This window comes from Adiantum capillus-veneris, chromosome 1, assembly GCF_014529385.1.
Source record: "Adiantum capillus-veneris isolate H3 chromosome 1, ASM1452938v2, whole genome shotgun sequence".
Taxonomy (NCBI): domain Eukaryota; kingdom Viridiplantae; phylum Streptophyta; class Polypodiopsida; order Polypodiales; family Pteridaceae; genus Adiantum; species Adiantum capillus-veneris.
The window spans coordinates 11,883,099-11,898,736 of NC_140931.1; the positions used below are offsets into that span (position 1 = coordinate 11,883,099).

General features: G+C 42.1%; 1 protein-coding gene across 12 annotated transcripts; it reads left to right on the forward strand.

The window, feature by feature from the left end:
• The first annotated feature begins 3,654 nt into the window (after positions 1 to 3,654).
• On the forward strand, positions 3,655 to 8,606 carry LOC147464329 (uncharacterized). Of its 12 annotated transcripts, none has more exons than XR_015188331.1 (7): positions 3,655 to 4,442; positions 5,281 to 5,390; positions 5,479 to 5,853; positions 6,100 to 6,853; positions 6,937 to 7,405; positions 7,514 to 7,620; positions 7,969 to 8,606. XR_015188331.1 is itself a non-coding variant. In XM_086514059.1 (5 exons), exons 1-5 carry the CDS (start codon positions 4,235 to 4,237, stop codon positions 7,011 to 7,013), a joined length of 1,524 nt encoding a protein of 507 aa, XP_086370185.1. In that variant the 5' UTR covers positions 3,655 to 4,234; the 3' UTR covers positions 7,014 to 8,606. The 12 variants fall into 12 exon arrangements, 1 of the variants encoding a protein (XP_086370185.1); XR_015188333.1 differs by having other exon boundaries at positions 8,003 to 8,606; XR_015188335.1 differs by having other exon boundaries at positions 8,008 to 8,606.
• Positions 8,607 to 15,638: the final 7,032 nt, after the last annotated feature.

The window sequence follows — 15,638 nt, forward strand, 5'->3', positions numbered from 1 at the left end:
GTATATGGCAGTTTTGGCTTAACATTTATATGGAAAGAAACCGAGCAAGAGCTCTGAAAGGGTTGTACCTCGAATAAGGATGGATTCCTACTACTGATTTAGTTGCTGGTATTAATGGATGTCATGTTGTCTACCGCTTTTGTGACTTGGTAAAACCTTCCGTATGGAGGGAGTGTTAAACTGTTGCACCACAATTTTCCGACCCATGTACTAGTTTATGTTGCTTTTATGGGAAGGAATATGATCCGTTTCATTCTATGAAGGACCTAATGCTTTACATCATTTGCAATCACAGTTTGTCCTTGTTTTTTGGACGGGCTAGGCCTCTACCACTTGGCTAGCTATAAGTTTGTAACTTATAAGAATAGATTGCATTGGACTCCATTTGTAACATAAAAACAACATTAGTTCTATACTTAGAAGAAAATATCTATGCTTGTTTATTGATAGAACCTCACTAATATGATAGATAATTAACTCATGAAGTTTGTTTTCTTTGGGGAATATACCACTTGGATTAGAAGGGGAAATTTGTCACTTAGATTAGAAGTGATAATTAAACTTATAAACAAAAAGGTTTTACTGCGGACCTAGCTTGTTGAAGGTAAAAAAGTTTTGTAAGATGGACATGAACAACAATTGGTATGGTCCATTGATACTCGTAAAACACATCCAAGGCTAACCGAATTGTTGTCTTGTTTGAATGGATGCAGGTAAGGACTCTATCTTATCTTGGAAGGTTTTTTTACTTTGGCAAGCTACCCTACTCTGGATGGAACACTCACTAATGACTTGGGAAGTTCTTTTACTTTTTGCATACTGAAAGGTGACCTCTTTCCTACAAACATTGTACTTAAATGATTCTAATATTGAGTTGTTTTTGTAGATAGCTATTCCTTGTTCCATTGTCAGCTGTCTTTTGAATGTAAAAATTCAATTATGTCTTATTATCTAAGATTTAACAGCTACACACACACACACACACACACACACACACACACACACACACACACACACACACACACACACACACACACACACACACACACAAAGAGGGCTCTTGAACATCAAAGAAGCCGAGCATCACTACAGCAGGAGCAAAATCTGTGGCACATGTGCCTTTGTGTAATGTGTGTGTGTGTGTGTGTGTGTACATTGGGAGCAACAATCTTTATAATAGTCTTTATAATAGGTTTACGACAATAGGGATTGTGAGAATGGAGGAGGCCATGTGGCAAGAAATATTGGCTCCGACTCCCTGGTCACTGGGATCCTTCCCCCATTTAGCGATTTGAATGCACCCATAATGAGGGTCCCAACCCCTCTCCCATTCTGTCTCTTTCTCTACCAATTTCAATGCATATGGCTCTTCCCTCTGTAGCTTTATCAGCTGCTCTCAATGCCCTATCTATACTCTAGCTTAGTTCGCTCCAGCTGCTCCCATGGCCACATGAGACCTCACCTTACCTTATCTTTGAGCTCATAACCATGCACGTTGGAATTGATGGTTACACTTTAGTGCTCACATATCCTGATTTGTAGTGTAAATTTCCTGGTTGATATTGAAAAATCTTGGTTATGCTATTACGTAACCTTGATTTTCAAGGAACAATATTGGACACAGTGTTCACAAAAAACCAGCCTTTAGTGTATTTTTAAAGAACAAAAATTAAAAATTCATGGCTAGTTTTGAGGGTTGCCTTGAAGGACGTTTAGAGGATTTTAGAGTAAAAACTAATAAAAACCCTAAAATTTTCTCTAAAAATGGAAAGATTTTCAATGCTCTCCCTTTTTCCATTGGTTTTAAAAATAGATTTTGATGAACAGTGATTGGATATTCTCTCTCTCTCTCTCTCTCTCTCTCACACACACACACACACACACACACACACACACACACACACACACACACACACAGAGATTGTCCAAGATTTTCCAAACAAGCAACTGCTCTTCTTCCCAGCTTATATTTTCAAGGGACAATATTGGACATTCTCTCTCTCTCTCTCTCTCTCTCTCAGGTCACCCTGACAAGTAGCTACTCTTCTTCCTAGCTAATAACCTCTTTCCACTCCTCCAAAAGCACGTATACTACACCATATCCTCAAGACACACGTACACTAATATTGGACATTTACAAGGGACAATATTGGACATTCTCTCTCTCTCTCTCTCTCTCTCTCTCTCTCTCTCAAATCACTTGACATGAAGCTATTCTTTTTCCCAGCTAATAACCTCTTGCCAGTCCTCCAAAAGCATGTACACTGCACCATATTCTCCTTATTCAACTTTTGGCTTGAATATTGCAACAACTCTGCGGTGAATTCCATTATTTCTCAAGCTTTGCCGATAGTAGTACCTCTCACTACTCCTATTAGCATCACAAAAGGCAGAAGATAGGTTGTTGATTGCAAGCGACAGGGATCTCCAGGTTGCTGGGTTTCTAAGTGCAGCAAGTACAATGCAAGAGGGAAGAAAAAGAAATCAAGTTTTGATAGGACATTTCACCCTCAAAAGAAAAATGGAGAAGCGACTTCCCCTCGGGCAATGTGACGACTTCTCCTTAGTTCGACGTCTGCGGGCAGTGAAATTTGCATGAATAGATAGATAGAGAGAGAGAGAGAGAGAGAGAGAGGTGCTACTGTTGGATGGTGCTCCTCACACCACACCCCACACTTAAACTCCAACCCACACCTCTCATCTCTTCTGCCTTGATCCATGCTCTTGTCCTTGCATGTTGTAGCACCTTCGCTCTTTGCCTCCTCCTTCTAATGTCCTCCAATCTCTGCTATCACCGATGTTGTGTCCACATAGCTGCAACAAATCCATTGACAATCAAGGGAAGAAACAATGTTTGCCACACAAGTAAAACACAAATAAAAAGAGCATGATGAGGAGTACTCAAAAGCGAGGAGTGTTCCATTTGTGACTGGACTAAAAGCATATGCTCAGATGAAGGATTTCTACCAAGCCAATAGGATTTGTAGCCGAGTAGCAGTTTGCAAACGCCTTCCTACCGGAGATGTAAGGTGTCAAGAGGCATTCTGAGTCCAGCAAGAGCACAACTTTGCTCTCTAATGAAGTGGCCACGTTTGCAGGTTGCACTGTAGTACGTGGAGCCAATATTACGACCTCTCTCTTTCTCTCTCTCTCTCTCTCTCTCTATATGACAATCATGTCTTTCATGGCTTCTTCTCCAACCGCCCAAAAGGCATTGCATGTAGATAGTGCTAGCAAGTCTAAGCTAAGAAAATCCACATAGCATGGTAAGAGGTGGTGCTTCTGCAGAAGGCGGCGCTATTGTACTAGTAAGTATAGAACTTTGAGTGCTTGTAGAGCTCAAGCCCCTTCATACACTTGGCGCGGGATGAAATTGGCTAAACTACCATGGTTTGGCAACATGCATTACAACATGCTTAGGCGAGTTGCTGATAAAATAAAGCAATGGGCAGGAAATGAGATTTTGAAAAAGGGTAAAGAAAGGGGAGGGGCGTTCCTTCGCAAGGACTTCTTTCTTACCTCTACAGTGACCCCTTGCTTGCTTATCTGTCACCTGTGGGTGTGTGCCATCTCCTTTTCGCACTCGGATCGAAGTCGAGCTCCTATCTCTTTGGCTATGGCGACACAGGAGCTTCATCAACACACTCCTTAGGTTACATCCTCTACTTTCCCTTCGGACTCTGCACATCGACCCTAGCCTCCCCTTCAGCAGTACAAATTTCACGCGCAGATTCGTTTTCAATCAATATTGCAGGTCCTTCCGCTTTGTCTGTTCCTGAAGGGGTATCATTTGGAGACCTCTTTCAAACTCAGATCTTTGCCCTTCTATTCGCTATTTGGGAGCTTTAGAGGGGAACGAGCCTCCACTGTTGCGGAAACCCTATTCCAGGGTTTATTTTTCTTTGCAGCCATGCAATTGCGGGCAGCATCAGACTCAAGAGCAGGGGGATGTAATGCAGCTGGTGCAGGTTATGCTAGACAGTGCAATGCGGGTTTTTGTTGTCTATGTTTTCTCTGATGCTTTCAGTTATGTAGAACAGATGTATTCCATACATCAGTTTTAGGTTAAGAAGCTCAGAGGCAATCTAATGCCTGAAAAACCAAAGGGAGGAGCAACAGCAGATGTTACATTGTGCAGGAGAATTTGTGACCAGCAAGGTGCACAATGGAAATTTGCAACGATGTATATCAAAATCATGCAATGCAAAAATCATAGGTTGGTCTAAAGGCGTACATGGGAAAAGAAGAAGCTGAATCAGCTTCTGTGCTGGAGGATGCGACTGCATCAGGCCCTCTCTCTTGCTGCTGCACAAAGGCAGCATGCAAATGGCCCGTACCAGTGATTCTTGGTATATATGTGCTTGTATTTGCCATTTGGTCTGTGAGATTTCATAGAGGCAATGGCAAGGATTCGCAGCCCACTTCATCGGCTCCTTGGATACGTAAGTTTCACGTAGCTCTATTCCTTTTACTGATTTGTTATACACCTCTGCTTTATGTTTGTGCTATCACATATTAACTCAGAGCACATAAAGGCAAAATGGACTGAAATTTTAGCAAAATAAGATTTTAACTTTTAACCATGTAATTGTAGGTACGCAGCTTTGTTCACAGTATCAATATTCTTTCCACTATAGTATCCTAAGCTGTTATCACCATTGTTTTGATCTGTTTGTAGTTGTTTTACTGCATATCTTCGGTCATAAGAGACAATATCAAAAGGGCTCATTTTGTTTGTGTTTCATTGGCTTCCTATTGTTTCATTGTGAAATTGATAGAGACTAAATTTTGTTTGGGTTGATTTGTTGCGTATGGTGGCCTCCAATATGTCCATGTCTGGCCCAAAATGCTTTTAAATTGATTGTAATCTGTCCAGTACCCAATAATTATATGGGATGAACTAGATGTGTCGGTTTTAATCATTTGCATTGCGGCCCACAATTTGCCCTTGCTAGGAACTGCTAAGGATCACATGACATGACAGTTATTCTCAAATAATGACATGTAACATCAGGTTCATGATTGCTATTCCAGCATATCCGACATTCTTAAGGTGAAGGCTAGAGTCAAGGTTTCTGAGACTATCTGAGTGCTTAGTGCACCTTTTATGTTAGCTTTGCGGTTATAGTTTCAAGTGTTCAGATACCAGTTTCATCAAAATATCTCTGACTTTTTCAGTCCTTGTTGTGAAGGCAAGAGTTGCCTAAATTGCTGTTATGGTTTTTTTTTTTTTTCCAGTGCCGTTTTTAGATCTAAAGAAACTTTTATTCGTCTGCACAGCTCATGTTGAGGCCAGCTTCAGGTTGCGCAGATCTGTTTTGGAAATACATGAAAGCCTTCCACAATTGCAGGTTGACTTGCAGAATGAGATAGGCATCCCGGACACTCAGGTAACAATGACTCACCATTTTTATACGCGCTTCAAGATCTTAATTGGAGGTTAGAGTGAATTCACGTCATCTCATGGTACTTTTTCAGATTGATATTGTTTCACTTGCCCCGTTATCCTACAAGAACTGGACAGAAGTTCGGTTTACGGTGTCTCCTGATAGGTCAAGTGATTCCATAGCATCTCCAGAATTGAGCTTGTTAAAGGACACATTTGTGGAGCTTTTCATGCAACGCTCAGCCAATCTGTCTCTTACGAGTAACGTATTTGGCAGAGTTTCTCACTTTGAAGTGCTTCAGTTTCCTGGAGGCATTACTGTGGTTCCACCACAACCAGGATTTCCACTATCAAAAGTTCTTGTCCTTTTCAATTTTACTCTCCACAATTCTCTTTCCCATGTCCACAGGAACTTTGCAAAGTTTCGACAACAACTTGCAACTGGAATTGTCTTAAAGCCCAATGAGGTATGAGAATATGTTCTCTGTCTGAAGCCTAAAAATTCATAACTGCTTGAGATTTCTTAATGAAAACTGCTCAATGCTATGATTAACTTAAGCCTCAGGTTTTGATTTGTGCTGATTTTATTCCTATTAACCTTTGTCATTGAGGGAATGGGTTTGAACTGTTTGTTACGTGTGGAGGCAGGGGGTTGGGAATGCGAGGAAATGTAGCTCTGTAATATGTGACAAATTTGGATTTGGTATTTGCAGAGCTTGTTTGTGCAGTTGACCAATGTAGAGGGGTCGACAGTAAATCCTCCAGTTGTTGTGCAGACCTCCATCTTACCAGTAGTTGGAGTAATGCTCCCTTCTCCAAGGCTTAAACAGTTGGCGTGGGAGATAATTGCATCGCCAAAGCGGAATCTTGGATTAAATCATACTCTCTTTGGAAGAGTGAAAAAGATTGAGCTATCTTCTTATCTTGAGTACAGCCTCGGTTTGGCACAAACGCCAAGTCCTAGTCCCTCTCCAGCTCCATCTGTTTCACCTTGTTCATCACCTGGTAGTGCTGACAATCGAAGACATCGAGGCTTTAGAAGGCATCGGCAACACACGCCATCGACAGCTCCAAGAGCTTCTCCGTATCATAGAAGAGGAAGAAGACCCATATCCAGCAGAATAGCACCTGCTCCTCTGCATCATCAATGGCGACATCCAGTGGGGGCTCTTCCTCCTATGTATCCTCCATCTCATCCATCTTGGCAATTGCCTCCTTCAACCTCGCCTAGTATTTCAAATCAGCCACCTTCTGCATTCAGTCCTAGTCCAGCAATGGTGGCAAGCAAATCCCACCCCATTGGAAACCCTCCGTCTGCAGATGTTTGGACCGTAGCACATGCACCAACATCCTCTGGAGTCCAGTCAGAAGCTCCTGTTGGTTCTACTCCAAGCTTATCGCCCAGCCCTTCTCAGTTTCACGAGAGGATTGCACTTACCCCTGTTGCCTCCCCTCCAACATCATCAGGTGAGTAAACAAGGTTCCCCTAATAATACTTGAGAAGCAAAAGTTTCTGTTTATCTGACGTCTTAGATGTTAATGTTTTGCAGCAATTATTGTAAGGGTCTCTTTGTGGGCTGTGCTGATGTGTGTGGCTGTCCATCAGCATTTGGTGACATGTAGTTAAGGTTCAAAGGGGATGTGTCATGCTGCAAACGTGGCGGCGTCCACTTCAGACTCACAAGGGAGCTGGAGATGTTCTGTCAAAAGGTGTACTGTTCGTTCTATAGCTTTATCTCATGTATCATACCGGCGATACTGGTGTTTTGGACCACAATCTGGTCCAGTTCCAGGATAAAGTCTCTCCTTTTTCTGTCAACATAAATTTGAAAGCAAACAGAGTTTTCTTGGCTTGTTACTATGGAAAAGCTAAGTGCTGTGTAGAAACTTGCCAAGCTTCATGTACCGACTTTTTGGGCCCACAACTGGTGCTAATGTCACTTCCAGTTGCAATCTATCCCATGCCATACAAAACAGGACGTTTGTGATGATCATACAGCCTCTTTAGTTTGAAACTAGGTGTGCTTGCGTTCTGATTTCCAGTATCATACTTCAAAAATAACATTATGTGGTTCTAATTTTCTGAACATGTCAAAGTTGTTTTACTTACTGAGTTGGTTTTGTAAGAGTTTGTGCCCAGTTTTTCCTCTCAAGGCGCATATCTATCCCCCAAAATGGTCATGAGGCATTTCTGATCAAGCCTTCAAAAGATGGTTGCATCTTCTGCCTAATGGGTAACTCTTGTCAACTTTTGTGGAAGCAACTCTGGTAGTACTAGGTTGTTTGAGGTAGTTAACACGTTGCTAGGCTAACAAGTGAGATGCTTACTGAGTTTTCTATCAATGCTGCAAAGCAGTAAGCTTTTGCAAGGCTTTCTTTGCTTTAGTAGAAGCAACACTTTTGAGCAAGTGCTTAGGGCGAGAACCCTTTCTAGTCTTAGTTCTCGAGTACTACTTTTATTGTACCTCTTGAGAGGCTCTTTTTTTGGGTTATTAGTTAGGGAATGGTGGTCGTAGATAGATAATCTACTAGTACACAACTGTTGGCCTGTGACTTGTAATATCAAAGTCATATTCTTGCAGAAGCTCTACCCAACAACTTTGTTGCATTTTCAAGGTCAGTTGACTGAAGATCCGCGTGAAGCTCTTATGGTCGATTATAAGTTTCTTCCCAGCAAGGAATGCCTCCACAACTGTAGAGCGCGAATGACTGTCAACAGTTTGGGTGTGAGATGATCACTTATTCAATGGGGTCTGCAAAAGTCTCGGTACAATCTACATTTTACTCCCCTCTGTAATGATACCAGACTCTCTGGAGCTGTTAAGCATTCAAAGCCTGTGCTGTAAATTTCTACCCTGTGGCTGGATGGATGGTCTATTGGTTTATGGTTTTTCTCGTCTGCAAGGCAGCAATGATGAATGATGCTGCACACCTTTAAAGTTTAGAGGGTGCTCTAGACATGGCCTGCATAAAGTTGGAAAGAAAAATTAGGAAATCAAAGCTTTTTGAGTAGCTTGGGCTGTAAGGATGGCCAAGGACAACTGCTTGTTGGAGTTCCAGCATACAATATGACAATTTAGGTGGCTGCTGTATGTCAACAAAGTAGTAGATTTGTCCTTGTAAGGAGTTAGATTGGTAACTCCCATAGGCAGTAGTTTTATTCTTCAACAGACTCTTTTGTAATGAAATGCTGTTTGAAAGAGAGGGATTATCTGACGAAGTTTGGATTGCGTTGAGGGATTGAAAGCTTCTTTCATGGCACGTGATGTCAACATGTTCATATACCCTTCTTCTACTTTTGACAGTGCAAGAGATGGTCAATAATTTGGCATGCCCGTAATCAGAGGCTGCTCTCTGGGTATAGTGTCTCTGCAACTTATGCTTGATGCGTACTTGTGCCCTCCAGTTGCACCCCACCATCTTTGCCTTCTTACCTTGCACTCCCCGCTTTCCCATTCCATCCACCCTGTCTTCGACACTTGCACCCACCTTGCATCTGACAAGTTCATGGTGTGCGCACTAAATTTTAGTTATGGGAGTGAGCTTCAAATTGACTATTATGCTCTCTGGGTGTGAGTACTCACCTTGCTAATTTTTACATGTATGCATGCATGGGACTGATTGATTCCCAATTGTTGTGTTCAAGTTGACCTTGAAAGTTTGCTGTCATGCAGGAGTGCAAGTTTTTCCTTATAGGTATGCACAGGACCCACTATCATTATGAAGTGTGGGTTACTAGAAGCTGGGAAATATGAAGTTTACAGTTATAATTGTGGTGGTTTAGGTGGGTGAATCTGATACAGTGTCTAAGTTAAAAAAGCACAAAGAAGTGAGATTGAAATTGGGACGAATTAGGTGGGGAGGGTGATGGGGTGAGGGCTGATATAATGGGTTAGTTGATACAAAGCTGAAACAAAGATGGGTCAAATGAGATGCAAATCATCAGATGAGACCCTTCATTGATCACTGCCAAATCTCATCAATATCCTCCACGGTCAATACTCTGACTGCTCATCTTGCATGTCGAGCTAGGATGGTCTGGATCCTTTGTTGCCACCTTCGTCGATGACATGAGGGTCGTGGGTGCCTCGATCTGCTTAGCTCAATGGCTCGATTCATGAGAGAGAGAGAGAGAATACTGCAATCGAATTGTACACTTCCAAAATAGCGTAGCGATCTCTTGTCATTCTGAAGAATCCATTTCAGCAAGCTACCAACAGAATCATGTGACTATTTAACCTTAGTACAGTACATGAAGCATTCAACGCATTGAAAAGTGGTCAATAAAAGTGCTATATGTGGGAGAGTCGGCATATTGTGCCTCCCAGGGAACTGTGCCTTAATAGTCATGTGAGTTTAGCGAGAGATGATGGACGTTTGTTCATCTTCTTAGATAAATTTCTAAAGTTTAGAGTATGGTCACCCGTGCTGACATATGTGTAGTGTTGTCATAACCAAGAGTCTCTAACTACAAGACTCTATTTGTTGTGGTGGTGTTTTCTGGCTCAAGTCAAAAGTGCAGTGGGTATACAAAGCTAAAAGTGGAACTTTTTTTTGGTGGGAGAGTTCATAGATGTGGTTTCTAGTAAGAATTGGTGGGAGAGTCATGTAGGAAATGTAAGTCTTTTCTCTTAATTCTGCTCAGATTGCTCCTATCTTTGTGAAGTGTGGATTATGAGGTGCTTTAGAGCACAGAGAGAGAGAGAGAGAGAGAGAGAGAGAGAGAGAGAGATGCGATAGTGTTGTCAAGAAGTTGTAAGGCTGGCCATGGAGAGATCAGTCACACAGCCGAAAGGATATTGGGCAAGGTGCTTTTCCTTACGGGTCCACCCGGAAAGTAATAAGATGTCCTCATGGATTCTCCTCCTCGTTGGATTGGAAAAAGTGACCTTGTGCTTACCGGTAATGAATTCTTGTCATTCTGGGTGTTAAATTCGTTTTCAATAAGTTTCATCAATGAGAGAATTTTATACGACCAATATATCCTAAAACATTGACAACAATAATTTTGACTATCACGAGAATTTTACAGTCACTATATTCTTAAACATCATAAGTGTCACAAATTGATGATGTGGGCAGAGCAATACGGACAATGACGTGGTTGAGTGTATGGATGCCCTTGATTTTGCGCTGACAGTATTGAGGTGGTAGCCTATACGGATTTTCGCGAATTGCGCTAGTGCTTTTTGATGGCAGATTTTGGGAATCAGTTGTTTTTGGAACTCTTTGCTTTTGAGTTTAATGCTTTTGGGCTCTGCTTTTAGCAACCCTTGTAATCTTCATAAGTGACCCAAGGAGGCTCACTTCTCAGAGCATCTGGTTGTAGAGTTTGAGACCGAGCACCCGCGGAAAGTTGTACTTTGCTCAAAGATTAATATAAAAAGAAATACCGAAAGGGGCGCCAGTCTTTGGGGCCAATACCTCTGGGCACGGACCTTTGCCGGCGGGCTGGGCCGTGTCGACTCTCTCTCTCTCTCCTCCCATTAAAGTTCAGTAATTATGAAGTTTTTGTTTGTGTGTTCCTATTGATTTCTTGCTTGGAGTGTCCAAGCCGGTTACAGTAGTATCAGAGCACAAAGATTCTTCTACGGAGGATCCGATCCTTTTGCAGCACACGCATGCTTTTGTGAAAGAATTTTCGTGTCTCGACTCCGGACTTATTAGCCACTCCCACCCTTCATACATCACGCATCGGGCGCGCTCCCGTCTTCAGCGCTGTCTTACAGAGCATAAAGCCATAAAGAATTCCAGATTACACATAGGTTTTCGTGGACAATCTGACAAAGATAACACCTCTCAATGGGCACGCAAAAGAAAAGTTGAAATCCGGAGCGGGAATCGAAGAAAAGAATGAAGATCTGGATAGATTCTCGGTGGAAAATTTTGCCAGAACGCAGTATAAACATCACCTGCAGGTTGACACATCTGTGAAAAGATTTATCAAGTACTCCACAGACCCGAGACTTGCGAAACACCTAAAGAATTATCCGATTTATAAGATTTACTTGAGATGGCGTGTGGCCATTGCTTCTCCTCTCAGGTTGGAAGGAAAGCCGAAAGGATAGACGAGTGTAGAAAAGCGGAACCTGTACTCGCAGAAAAAGATGGACAAGAACTCTTGAAAAGAAGACGAACCAAAGTACCACCAGAAGATAAACTTGAGAGTTACAGAGCAACATCTGAGTGCGAAAGAAAAGGAAAGATGAAAGTTATGAGCCGAGTGCAGAAGAAAACAAAAGATGAAAGCAGAAATGGTACCACATTGCGTGGGGCCCGAGATGAACGAAAGAACAAAACTTTGCCGCACATGGGGCAAAGTGAAAGATCAGGAAGCTCTCGTTTTCTTTGATGGAGGAGCCAAGGCCAACTTATTTTCACTTGAATTGGCGGCTCGACTTGGAATTACGCCCGATAGGCTGAGGCCACAGGCGAAGACAGTTCTAGCGGCACCTGGACTAGATGTTGCCATTACTCCGATCATTGGAAAACTTTGTTTGCAATGTTAGGGGTGCTAGGACACGAGGACTTTTATATCATACCCTTTGGAAGGGTGTGATGTCCTGCAAGGAATCCCTTGGTACCACAAGAACAATGCTGTGGTTGACTATCGGGCTAAGATAGAGACTTTGACAAATGAAGGGCACGGAGATTGTACTTGATGAAATTAAGTTTCTTTACTCGATTTTCTTGAGAGAACTGAATGATGATTGAAGGTCGATTATGTTTGACCTCGAAAAAGAATGACAAGATTTTTTGCAATAGAGGCTGACTGTTTCTTTGGAGGCGTATAAAGCGAGTTGCCTCCTTTAAATCGTGAAGATCACATAATTGATTCCTGGTAGTACACCACCGAACCGGCCTTACAGAGTTAGCAAAGGCCAAAATAAAGAAACAATGAACCATAACAAATTTCCACATAGAGGATCGATGATATACTCGACAGACTTCAAATTTCTACTTGCCGAATTGATGTGAAGAGTGATTATTATCAAATATGTATTGCTCCTAAAGACGCCTACAAGACAACTTTCAGGACGACTATTTTGATTTTTAGAGAGTATCGATCATTTGTGGATTTTCCAGACACCGAGGAAGCATAAATTGCTTATAAATGTGAAAAAGAGTGAGTTTTTCTTACCTGAGATACATTTCTTGGGACACATCGTCTTAGCAAAAAGGGTATAGATGGATCCGGCCAAAAGAATCACTATCCGCGATTGGTCTGACTTGAAGAATATTCATGAAGTTAGAAGCTTTTTGAGCTTGTGTTCTTACTACTGGCGGTTCATTCAGAAGTTTGCAGAGATAGCTTTGCCTTTGCACTTATCGACTTAGAAAGGAGTCCCTTACTCGTGGGGACCGACAGAGGTGTCTGCCTTTCAAACACTTAAGGAAAATTGACTATTGGACCAGTGTTGGCTTTGCCAGACCTGCAAAATCCATTCGAAGTATTGCGATGCTTGTGGTTGTAGTTTGAGAGCGGTCTTGATGCAAGAAGGCAATGTGATTGCTTATGAAAGCAAAACTGTTTTCAAGGCCAGAATTGGTAGCACATATTTATGAGAAAGAGCTAGTGGCAGTATTCCATGCTCTTACTACGTGGTGACATTATCTACTTGGAGCCGATTTCACGGTCTTTACTGATCATCACAGTTTACTCTACTTCTTGTCACATAAGCAACTTTCAAAAAAGTAGACGCGGTGGGATAACATCTGATCACAGTTTCACTTTTAGATTGTCCATGTTCAGGGACAAAAAAGCTTAGTGGCAAATGCTTTGTCTCGGAAGCCCCTTGTCTTGGCTATTTCCATGATCCACCATAGAAGCTTCGAGGATATGGTTGACCAATACGCCATCGATCCAGATTGTTCTGATGTGTTTACTCGGATATAGAATGGGGAGATAGTGCCGGGATATTCCATAAAGATGGCTACTCGATGAAGAAAACAATGTTGTGTGTTACAGAGCCCTTGAGGGAAAAGGTTTTGACTGAGTGCCATTGTCAACCTTTTATGGGTCACCGTGGCATTAATACAACCTTGAAAGGTGTGGAGCGTTATTTTCTTTAGACCGAGACTCAAGAAGGATGTGGATGCCCTTGTTCGCTAGAAGGTCAAGTTTGACATGCATAAGGCACAAGGATTACTATAGCCTTTACCCATTACACCCGCCCCTAGGAAAGTATTGCAATGGATTTCATCTTTGATCTCCCGAAGACACAGAGTGGGCATGATGGCCTTTTGGACGGTCATCAACATATGCAGGTTCACTACTCTATAATAAAGAAGACAGTTAAGCACGATCCTTTGACGTAACTATTCGAATATATGGCATGTCTGAGTCCATTGTTTCAGACAAAGATCCTCAGTCTACTAGTTGTTTTGGACGAAAATCTGGGAGAACATTGGCACATAGTTGTAGTTCTCGTCCTCGTTCCACCGGCAGACAGATGGGCAATTTGAAATAGTCAATTCAATGGTTTTGAATTTGTTGAATCTTCTTCTTTGGGTCAGAAGACTAAATGGGAAAAGTATTTTCCCTTGGTGGAGTTTTCCTACAACGACACATGGGGAAGGTGCCATTTGAAGTGTTCAAGGGTGCTAAGAAGCTTCTTCAATTTCTAAGCACCTAAAACAAGATTCTTTTGAAGAAGACTTTTGAAAAAAAGTCTAGAAGGTATGGAAGACCATCTAGCCGTTTAAAGGAGGAGAGCTCGTCCCTTTTGACAATGACCAGATCGACAAGAAAACCAAGGAGTTCAAGGAAGGGATTCACGCCACGACACCCATCGAGCCCTTGAGTTTGTAAAACAATTTGACGTTGCCTTCTCTAGAGAGCGGTTCTTACAACATTCCAGGGAGCGAAAAGTGGCATCTTACTCTGTTGTTACGCAGAAAAACACATGCGCCGTGGTTAAAATTCTTTTTTTTTTCACGTCAACTTGGATATTAGATGAATACACAAGAGATGTCATCACGCCTTGGCATCACTTGTTGAAAATGACTGAGAAAGATACATTGGATGAATACTGCCAGAGGTTTTCGGATACTAAGATTCTTTTGACAAACCGGATTGAGCGGTTTTGCTATGATTTGCTAAAGAGATTCAAGACTATGCTTTAAACCAGAAGTCTGCTCCATTCAGAGACTTATGGGACATGACTAAGCAACGATTTGGAATGCATGCTGGCTCATTGACTTATGCGATGGGCATGATAAATATCCACCTCAAAAAGGCAAGAGTCTGCGAGTGAAGAGAATGCATCAAGGGAACCATATGACAACTCATCACAGGATTCTAGAGAATCAAAGGGTTCCGACGAACTAAGGGAACCAGATGCAAGTTCATCAAAGGATTCCAGAGAAAGAGGAATCAGATTACAGTGCGTCCTAGGGTTCCAATGATTGACTCTGACGTGCTAATGGAGAGGGGAAGAGAAAGATGCACCCGTAGATCCTAGGGCACAAGGAAAGAAAGGAAAAAGAAAACTAGCTGGTAGATCAAAACATTCCCCAAACCCAAGATAAGATTTTTGAAGCTGACCAATACACGAGGACTTGGATACTGCTTTTGCCAAGGCCCATGAGGCTTTCGAGAAGTCTCAAGAACGACATAAGAAGGCAGCAGATCGACATCGTCGAGACTTGAAATTAAAGGAAGAAGATTGGGTGCTCTTTACATTTTGAGAAGGCACGCCTAAGGAAACAAAAGGAAAAGGAGCGGCTTTTTCCCCCAAAGAGTAGCATGAGGTATTATGGCCCTTTCTAGATTAAAGAAAAGATAAATAATATCTTCTTTCGACTCAAGCTGCCCGATACTTGGAAGATTCACAATGCGTTCCATGTGAGTCTCTTGAAACCTTTCAAAGGTGAGGTGCCAGTTGATGGGGATCCTCATGAGCAATCCGAAGAGGAAGAGAGCGAGAAGATACTCGTTCCTGGACATATTTTGGCACACAAGGAAATAAAGATGAAAGGTAAAGTGATTCGGTGGTTCTTGGTTAAATTCAAGAACTATCTGACATTAGATGCGAAGTGGATGGAGAAGGAGGACCTAGTAGATACTCCTCAGATTTTAGAACTTTACCTTGAAGCATTCGGTTTAGAATCGTCTACCCCGATAGAACCCCAAACTTAGCAAGGTTGAATCTGGTGCAGCGGGGAGTCACTCTGCTCCTTTGTCAACAGATTACCTCGATTGAATAAGGTCGGTGATGTCCCCTTTGGGTTTCAGGGATATTGATGGGTT